The 10242-nt window shown below is 63.7% G+C and overlaps 1 protein-coding gene across 1 annotated transcript; it reads right to left on the bottom strand.

Annotated features, from left to right (window-relative positions):
* Positions 1-891: 891 nt before the first annotated feature.
* Positions 892-6538, bottom strand: LOC128946672 (vasopressin V2 receptor-like; the record flags this gene model as incomplete). The annotated part of the gene is made up of 3 exons (XM_054290612.1): positions 892-1320; positions 3376-4399; positions 6122-6538. Coding segments are annotated over 3 exons (1587 nt in total), but the record flags the coding sequence as incomplete, so codon positions are not given.
* Positions 6539-10242: the final 3704 nt, after the last annotated feature.

The following is a 10242-nucleotide window of genomic DNA, read 5'->3' as shown; positions in this document are numbered from 1 at the left end:
TCCCCTTATGTCCCCAGGTGTGTCCCCCTGTCCCTTGCACGGGGCTCAGGTGTGGCCCCGCCCACTCGTGCAAGCCCCGCCCCCAGAGCCCCAAACCTTGTGCGACCCCTCCCCCAATGCAAGATTTCAGTCCTTGTGTGACCCCAACAATGACACTGGAGTGACCCCATGTGACACTGGAGTGACCCTCGTGTGACACTGGAGTGACCCCGTGTGACACTGGAGTGACCCCTGTGTGACACTCTTGTGACCCCCGTATGACACTGGAGTGACCCCATGTGACACTGGAGTGACCCTCGTGTGACACTGGAGTGACCCCGTGTGACACTGGAGTGACCCCTGTGTGACACTCTTGTGACCCCCGTATGACACTGGAGTGACCCTCGTGTGACACTGGAGTGACCCCGTGTGACACTGGAGTGACCCCTGTGTGACACTCTTGTGACCCCCATGTGACACTGGAGTGACCCCTGTGTGACACTGGAGTGACCCCATGTGACACTGGAGTGACCCCTGTGTGACACTCTTGTGACCCCCATGTGACACTGGAGTGACCCTCGTGTGACACTGGAGTGACCCCGTGTGACACTGGAGTGACCCCTGTGTGACACTCTTGTGACCCCCATGTGACACTGGAGTGACCCCTGTGTGACACTGGAGTGACCCCATGTGACACTGGAGTGACCCCTGTGTGACACTCTTGTGACCCCCATGTGACACTGGAGTGACCCTCGTGTGACACTGGAGTGACCCCATGTGACACTCTTGTGACCCCCACTGTGTCACCCCCACCGTGTGACACTCGAGTGACCCCCACCGTGTGACACAAGCCCCTCGAGTGACACGAGACCCCCCCCGTGTGTCCCCATGTCCCCGTGTGTGTCCCTTGTGTGTCCTCGTGTCACACAAGTCACCATTGTGAGCCCCATCCTCGTTCAGGCCTTTGTGTCACCTCGTGTCACACTGTGTCACCCCTGTCACCCCGTGTGACCTGAGCAGCAGCAGCAGGGACACAGGCCATGGGCCATGGCCCTGTTACCCTGTGTCACCCTGTGTCACCTCGTGTCACCCCATGCGACCCGGCGTCACCCGGTGTCACTGCAGCGGTGACAGCAGGGACACAGCACTCGGGGCATGGCCCTGTGTGACCCTGTGTCACCCGGTGTCACCGATGTCACCCGGTGTCCCCATGGCGGTGGCGGCAGGGACACAGGAGCCTGCCCATGGCCCGGGCCAGGCTGGTGCTGAAGGCGGCCGAGATCCAGGGGTTGGTGCAGCTGGTCAGGCTGGCCAGGAGCATCAGGATGGTGAACGCGGGTCCTGGGGACACATGGGGACAGTTGGGGACATCTGGGGACACCCCCGGGAGCGGCACATCCACCCACCCCCAGCCAGAGCCCAGCCAGGCATGGGAAAATATCGGGGTCACCCTTGGCTGTCCTAGTGTCCCCATGGTCCTGTCACCGTCCTCCTGGCCCTGTCACCTCCCTGGCCCTGTCACTGTCCTCCTGGCCCTGTCACCTCCCTGGCCCTGTCACCCCCACGGCCCCATTCCCATGTCCCCCACAACTCCAACCCCATCCCTATGTCACCATCATTGTGTCCCTGTCACCTTCTCCCTGTCCCCACATCCCCATGTCCCCCGTCCCCATTCTCCCATGCCCATCACATCCCCGTGTCCCCAGTCCCTGTGACCCTGTCCTCATGTGCCCCACCTCTCTGTCCCCAACATCCCCATGTCCCCACCCCAACCCTGTCCCCATGTCCCCTGTCCCTGTGACCCTGTCCCCATGTCCCTGCGACCCTGTCCCCATGTCCCTGCGTCCCCTGTCCCTGTAACCCCGCTCCCTGTGTCCCCATGTCCCCACTCCTGTCCCTATGTCCCCTGTCCCCATGTCTCCACCCTGTTCCTGTGTCTCCTGTCCCCATGTCCCTGTGTCCCGTTCCCATGTCCCTGTGTCCCTATGTCACCATGTTCCCCTGTCCCCATGTCCCCATGTCCCTGTGTCCCCATGTCACCATGTCCCCCTGTCCACATGTCCCCACCCTGTCCCTGTGATCCCGTCCCCATGTCCCCCTGTCCCCATAACTCCCTGTCCCTGTGTCCCCGTGTCCCCACCACCCCATCCCCCTGTCCCCATGACCCCATGTTACCTGTCCCCATGTCCACACCCTGCCCTGTGTCCCATGTCCCCCCGTCCCCCTGTCCCCATATCCCCATGTCCCCACCCTTGTCCCCGTGTCCCTGTCCCCATGTGTCCCCCTGTCCCCTCTCACCTTCCCAGAGCGCTCGGGGGATCCCAGACTGCTCAGAGCTGGGCGCAGAAGAAGGGGGTCCAGCAGAGAACCAACTGTCCCCATGTCCCCCATGTCCCCACTCCGTCCCCTGTCCCTGTGACCCCATGTTCCTGTCCCCATGTCCCTGTGTCCCCATCCTGTCCCTGTCCCCTCTCACCTTCCCGGGGGGCTCGGGGGTCCCACACGGCCCAGAGCTGGGCACAGAAGAAGGGTGTCCAGCAGAGCACAAACTGTCCCCATGTCCCTGTGTCCCCTATCCCCCTGTGACCCCATGTTCCTGTCCGTGTCTCCATGTCCATGTCCTTGTGACCCCTGTCCCCATGTCCCCGTCCTGTCCCTGTCCCCTCTCACCTTCCCGCGGCACTCGGGGGTCCCACACAGCCCAGAGCTGGGCACAGAAGAAGGGCGTCCAGCAGAGCAACAACTGTCCCCATGTCCCTGTGTCCTCTGTCCCCCTATTCCCATGTCCCCGTCCACATCCCTGTCAGTGTCCCATGTCCCTGTCCCTGTGTCCCCATGTGTCCCCGTGTCCCCTCTCACCTTTCTGGGGGGCTCGGAGGTCCCACACAGCCCAGAGCTGGGCGCAGGAGAAGGGCGTCCAGCAGAGCACAAACACTCCCAGTGTCCCCATGTCCCCATGTCTCTGTGTCCCCCTGTCCCCATCCATGTCCCCATGTCCCTGTGTCCCCATGTGTCCCCATGTCCCCCCTCACCTTCCCGGGGGGCTCGGAGGTCCCACACGGCCCAGAGCTGGGCGCAGGAGAAGGGCGTCCAGCAGAGCACAAACACTCCCAGTGTCCCCATGTCCCTGTGTCCCTGTGACCCCATGTCCCTGTCCCCCTGTCCCTGTCCCCATGTCCCCACCCATGTCCCCATGTCCCTGTGTCCCCACGTGTCCCCTGTCCCCTCTCACCTTCCCGGGGTGCCCGTGGGTCCCACACAGCCCAGAGCTGGGCGCAGGAGAAGGGCGTCCAGCAGAGCACCAACACTCCCAGTGTCCCCATGTCTCTGTGTCCCCCTGTCCCCATCCATGTCCCCATGTCCCTGTGTACCCATGTGTCCCCTGTCCCCTCTCACCTTCCCGGGGGGCTCGGGGGTCCCACACGGCCCAGAGCTGGGCGCAGAAGAAGGGCGTCCAGCAGAGCACGAACACTCCCAGCACCACCACGGCCATGCGGTGGCTCTTGGCGCGGGCCCGGCCGAGCCCGCCGGGACCGCCGGGGGAGCCTCGGAGCGCGCGGGCCACGGCCACCAGCAGCACCCCGAGCAGCACGGCCGGCGCCACCAGCACGGCCAGCGCCACCCAGGTGACATAGGCGCGGGCTCCCCAGGGCTGCGCGAACGCCGCCCAGCAGTCGCTCTCGCCCGGGCCCACCTCGCGCTGCCCGAAGATGCCGACCTGGGGCAGCCCGAAGAGCAGAGCCAGGGCCCAGGCCGTGGCCAGAGCGTCCCAGCGGCGGCGGAACCGGGACAGAGCCGAGCGGAACCGGGACAGAACCGAGCGGAACCGGGAGAGAACCGAGCGAGCCTGGCCCGCAGCCACCCGCCACCACCACCTGGTGGCACCGGATCCAGCTGTGGTGGCACCGGATCCCGCCGTGGTGGCCCCAGAGTCCCCATCTGGAGTGGGTTGAGGGACCCCCGTGCTGGCCTGGTTCCTCTTCATGGTGGTCTTGGTCCCCTCTGTGGTGGTCCCAGAGTCCTCTATGGTGGCTCCAGATCCAGCTGTGGTGGCCCCGGACCCCTCCGTGGTGGCCCCAGAGTCCCCAGCAGGGGTGGATCGAGGCACCCCCGTGCTGGCCCGGTTCCTCTTCATGGTGGGCCCGGTCCCCTCTGTGGTGGTCCTGTAGTCCTGAATGGTGGCCCCAGGCCCCGCCGTGGTGGCCCCAGATCCAGCTGGGGTGGCCCCGGACTCTGCTGTGGTGGCCCCAGAGTCCCCATCTGCAGTGGGTTGAGGGACCCCCGTACTGGCCTGGTTCCTCTTCATGGTGGTCCCAGAGTCCCCCATGGCAGCCCAGGACCCCCCCATGGTGGCCCTGGACATCCCTGTGGTGGCCCAGGAACCCCCCAGGGTGGCCTGTGACAGGCACCTGGTGGGCATCTGGGGTGACAAGGGGGGTGATGGGGACATTGGGGACACACGGAGGGACATTGGGCTGTCATTGGGACTTGGTGGCACAGGGGTAACACGGAGGGACATTGGGGTGACATGGTGGGACATTGGGCTGCCATTGGGGCTTGGGGACATTGAGGTGACACAGTGGGATATTGGAGTGGCATGGAGGGACATTGGAGTGCCATTGGGATTTGGGGACACTGGGGTGACATTGGGGCTTGGAGGAGACACGTGGAGGGATATTGGGGTGACATGGAGGGACATTGGGCTGCCATTGGGACTTGGTGGCACTGGGGTGACATGGAAGGACTTTGGGGTGCCTTTGAGGCTTAGAGACATTGGGGTGACACAGTGGGACATTGGGGTGGCATGGAGGGACACTGGGGACACACGGTGGGACATTGGGGTGCCATTGGGGCTTGGAGACACTGGGGTGACACAGTGAGACATTGGGGTGACATGGAGGGACATTGGGCTGCCATTGGGACTTGGGGTGATCACTGGGGTGATGTGGATGGTTGGGGACACTGGAGTGACATGGAGGGTTGGGGACACTGGGGTGGCACAGGGCCCTGGGGGGCACAGGGGGGACATGGCAGTGGTGCTGTCCCTGCTGTCCCCACTGTTCCCAATGTCCCCAATGCTGTCCCCACTGTCCCTGCTGTCCCCAGTGCTGTCCCCAGTGCTGTCCCCAGCGCTGTCCCCGTGTCCCCAGCCGCCGGCCGGTTCCCAGGTGCCATCCCAGGTGTCCCTGCGTCCCTGTGGCCCCGTGTCCCTGCCGCTGTCCCTGTGTCCCCATCCCCAGCACCCCTTGGCTCCCTGTGTCCCACCCCTGGTGTCACCGGTGTCCCTGTGTCCCCATCCCCAGCACCCCGAGTGTCCCCCTGTGCCACTCCCAGTGTCCCCAGTGTCCCCACCTCCCTGTCCCCGTGCGTCCCCATCTCTGGTGCCCCTGCTGTCCCCAATCCCCTTCCGCTGCCACCCCCAGACCCTGACACTCCCAGTGTCCCCATGTCCCCACAGCTCACCCCCAGTGTCCCCGTGTCCCCCCGTTTGTCTCCATGTCCCTCCTCGGGTGTCCCCAGTGTCCCCATGTCCCTGCACCCCATTCCCAATGCCCCCAGTGTCCCCAGTGTCCCCGTGTCTCCCAGTTTGTCTCCGTGTCCCCCTCTCGGTGTATCCAGTGTCCCCAGTGTCCCCATGTCCCTGCACTCCACTTCCAGTGTCCCCAGTGTCCCCATGTCCCCAGTGTCCCCATACTTCACTCCCAGCACCCCCGGCCCCTCTCTGCCCCCAACTCCAGCACCTGGACTGTCCCCGTATCCCAGTGTCCCCGTGTCCCCCATTCCCGGTGTCCCCAATGTCCCTGCGTCCCCAGCCCCACCTCCAGCACCCGGAGTGACCTCGCATCCCGGTGTCCCCAATGTCCCCTGTGTCCCTGTGTCCCCCAGTTTGTCTCCATGTCCTGGTGTCCCCAGTGCCCCCATGTCCCCCTGTTTGTTTCCGTGTCCCTCCCTGGGTGTCCCCACTGTCCCCAGCGGTGTCCCCAGCGCTATCCCCGGCGTCCCCGTGCCCCCTGCCCCACCTCCAGCACGCGGAGTGTCCCCGTGTCCTGGTGCCCCCAGTGTCCCTCGCGATGTCCCCAACCCTCCCGGTGTCCCCCTTCCCCCTGCCCCAGCTCCACCCGCTCCCCTCCCCGTCCCTCGCTGTCCCCCGCGCTGTCCCCAAGGGCCGGCAGATGGCCCGGTGCCGGTCCCACGCCATGGCCACGGCCACGTATGCCGAGGCGAACATGGCGACGCCCTGCAGGTACTTGGTGAGGCGGCAGAGCGGGTCGGGGCCGCGGAACCGGTCCGTGAGGTCCCAGAGCAGCTGCGGCAGCACCAGCCCCGCCGCCGCCGCCAGGTCCGCCAGGCTCAGGTGCCGCAGGTAGCGGCGGAGCGGCCGCGCCGGGCGGGCCGGGGGCTGCCCGGGGGCGCGGGGGGCGCGGGGAGCGGGGCGGAGCGCGAACAGCACCAGGAGGTTGCTGGTGACAGCCAGGAGGAAGAGGAGGGAGAGCAGCGAGACTTCAGCCACAGCCAGAGCCGCGTCCCTGGGGGGAGCGGGAGTGACCGGGGGGGGCGTCTGGGGGGGAAAAATGGGGAGAAAATTGAGTCTGGGGGTGTCATGATGGGGGTCTAGGGCGTGGAAATGGGATCATAAGGGAGGGAAACGGGGAGAAAATTTGGTCATGGGGAGAGAAGTGGGGAGAAAATGAGGGGGAAAAGGGTCTGGGGGGAAGAAATTGAGTCTGGAGGTGCCATAATGGGCGTCTAGCGGCTGAATTTGGGGGATAAATGGGTCTGGGGAGTCATAAAGGAGGGTCCGAGGGGAGAAATGGGGTCTGGGGGTGTCATAATGGGAGGTCTAGGGGGAGGAAATGGGGGCTAATGGGGGGAAAATTGGGTCTGGGGGGGAGAAATGGGGGTTAAATTAGGTCTGGGGGTGTCAGAGGGGGTAAATGGAAGGAGAAATGGGGTCTGGGGGTGTCATAATGGGGGTCTGGGGGTGTCAGGGGGAAATGGGGAGTAAATGGGGTCTGGGGGAGAAGAAATTGGGTCTGGGGGTGTCATAATGGGGGGAAATGGGGTCAGCAGAGGGGGAAATGGGGAGAAAATGGGAGGTAAATGGGTCTGGGGGTGTCATAATGGGTGGAAATGGGGGGGAAATGGAGGATAAATGGGGGGGAAATGGGTCTGGGGTCATCATAATGGGGGTCTAGGGGGCAGAAATGGGGGAGAAATGGGGTCTGGGGGTATCACAGGAGGGAAATGGAGTGAGAAATTTGGTCTGAGGGGGGAAAATAGTGAGGAAATGGGTCTGGGGGTGTCATAATAGGGGGAAATGGGGGTAAATGGTGGTAAATGACGTGTAGGGGAAAAAAATTGAGTCTGGGGGAGTCATAATGGGGGGAAATGGGGGGAAATGGAGGATAAATGGGGGGGAAATGGGTCTGGGGTTGTCATAATGGGGGTCTAGGGGGCAGAAATGGGGGAGAAATGGGGTCTGGAGGTGTCATAATGGGAATCTAGGGGGTGGAAATGGAGGGGAAATGGGGGCTAATGAGGAGGAAATGGGCCTGGGGGTGTCGTAATGGGGGTCTGGGGGGCAGAAATGGGTGAGAAATGGGGTCTGGGGGTGTCACAGGAGGGAAATGGAGTGAGAAATTTGGTCTGGGGGGGAGAAACTGAGCCTGGGGGTCTCATAACAGGGATAAATGGGGGGAAATGGGGTCTGGGGGGGAGAAATGGGGATAAACGGGGGTAAATGGAGTCTAGGGGGAAAGAAATTGGGTCTGGGGGTGTCATAATGGGGACCTAGTGGGGGAATGGAGGGGAAATGGGGGTGAATGGGGTCTGCGGGGGAGAAATTGGGTCTGGGGGTGTCATAATGAGGGTCTGGGGAGGAAATGAGGGGGAAATGGGGACTAATGGGGTGTAAATGGAGTCTGGGGGGACGAAATTGGGTCTGAGGGTGTCATAATGGGAGTCTGGGGGGTGGAAATGGGGGTGAAGTGGGGGGTAAATGGGTCTGGGGGCTCGGGGAGGGGGCGCAGCACCAGCAGCACCTGCTGGTGACGGCGAGGAGGAGGAGGAGGAGGGACAGGACGGAGCCTTCGGCCTCAGCCAGAGCCGCGTCCCGGGGGGCAGCGGGAGTGACCGGGGGGGGCGTCTGGGGGGGAAATGGGGTCTGGGGGGAAAGAAATTGAGTCTGGGGGTGTCATGATGGGGGGAAATGGGGGACTAATGGGGGGAAATGGGACTGGGGGCGTCATAATGGGGACCTAGGCGGAGAAATAGAGGGGAAATGGGGGAGAAATGGGGTCTGCGGGGGAGAAATTGAGTCTGGGGGTGTCATAATGGGAATCTAGGGGGTGGAAATGGAGGGGAAATGGGGGCTAATGGGGAGGAAATGGGTCTGGGGGTGTCATAATGGGGGTCTGGGGGGCAGAAATGGGGGAGAAATGGGGTCTGGAGGTGTCACAGGAGGGAAATGGAGTGAGAAATTTGGTCTGGGGGGGAGAAATTTGGTCTGGGGGTGTCATAATGGGGATCTGGGGAGGTAAATTGGGGGCAAATGGGGGGTGAAATAGGGAGGAAATGGGGTCAGGGGGGAGAAATGGGGGTCTAGGGGGGAAATGGGGAGGCAGTGGGCGGGAATGGGGGTAAATGGGGTCTGGGGGGGTCACAATGGGGGGCAATGGGGAGGAAATGGGGTCTGGGAGGGGGAAATGGGGGTGAATGGGGAGGAAATGGGTCTGGGGGTGTCATAATGGGGGTTTGGGGGAGAAAGAGGTGGAAATGGGGAGTCAGTGAGGGAAAATGGGGAGGAAATGGGTCTGGGGGGGTCTTGAGGGGGAAGTGGGATCTGGGGGGGAATGGGGGAAATGCGAGGGGGAAATTGAGTCGGGGGAGGAAATGGGGTCAGTGGGGGGGAAATGGGTCTGGGGGGCATAATGGGGGTGTGGGGGGGAAATGGGGGAAAAGGGGGCTCGGTGGGGGCTGGGGGGAAATGGGGTCTGGGGGGGTAACGGGGTCTGGGGGTGCCATAATGGGGGCCGGGGGGGAATTGGGTTTAAATAAAGTCTGGGGGTAATAATGGGGGGGTCAGTGGGGTCTCAGGGGGAAATGGGGGTTAAATGGGGTCTGGGGGGTCATAAAGGGGGTCTGGGGGGTAAATGGGGGGTAAATGGGGTCAAGGGGATAAATGGGGGGTGCACGGGGGCCAAATGGGGGTCTCAGTGTGGGGGTTTCATGGGGGTAAATGGGGGGTAAATTTGAGTCTGGTGGGGTCACAGGGGGTAAATGAGGTCTGGGGGCGTCACAGGGGGTAAATTGGAGTCTGGGGGTGCCCAGGGGTGTCTGGGGGCAGGGGGTGTTAAAGGGGGGGGGAATGAGGATGCAGGGAAGGGTTAAAGGGGGGCTGGGGGCTCTGGGGGTGTCCGGGGTGAGGGGGGGGTTAAACTTGGGGGGGGTTAAAGGGGGCTGGGGGGGGTACGGGGGTTTTGGAGGGCTGGGGGACTGGAGGGGGGGCAAGGGGGGGTGGTCTGGGTGGGTGAGGGGGATTGAGGCAGGACTGGGACCCCCCCCCCTCCCGTCCCCCCCGGTACCTCCATGCCAATTGTGGGGTCCCTCCGAATTCTGGGGAGGGGGCGTTCCCCGCACACCTCGGCCCCAGCTCAGCGGGCACTGGTGGCGCTGGGAAAGGCCCTGCGGGACTGGGAGCACTGGGAGTGACGTCATCTCGGGGGGGGCAAAAATTCCCAAGTTCCATCCTCATTCCCCAAAATCTTGATAAGGGCAGGGAAAGAGCCGGGGCTGCCCCTCCCCCACCCCCCGGGGGGCCAAAGGGGGGGGGGCGGGGACCCCCCCGGAGAGAGGCCTCGGGCTCCATCCCATAATGATCGATGGTCCGGAACTGGGAGCATTGGGATGGGGGGGAGGGGAGTCAAGGAGGTGGGGGAGGGGCGGAAATTGGGGAGGAGGAATTTGGGGGGGGGGGAGGAATTGGGGACCCCCCCCCGAACCCCAAAATAAAGAGACGGGAACAGCACCAGTCCCGTACTGGTTTATTGGCGTTTGTACTGGAAACACTGGGAGGGAGGAAAACGGGGAAAATTGAGGGAAGGGAGGGGCAATGAGGGGACCCCCCCCAAAAGAGAGATGGGGGCGCCCCCAGTCCCGAAAGGCGGTCCTGCCTCAACTGGGAGCACTGGGGGGGACTGGGAGCACTGGGGGGGACCGTGGCGAGCGCGGGGGGGGCTGCAGTGGCGGGGGGGTGGCTGGTGT

Source organism: Melozone crissalis, unplaced genomic scaffold (assembly GCF_028551555.1).
Source record: "Melozone crissalis strain CALT ecotype California unplaced genomic scaffold, PUWL_Pcris_2 ptg000082l_1, whole genome shotgun sequence".
Lineage (NCBI taxonomy): Eukaryota > Metazoa > Chordata > Aves > Passeriformes > Passerellidae > Melozone > Melozone crissalis.
This window is presented reverse-complemented; position numbering and strand designations above follow the sequence as displayed.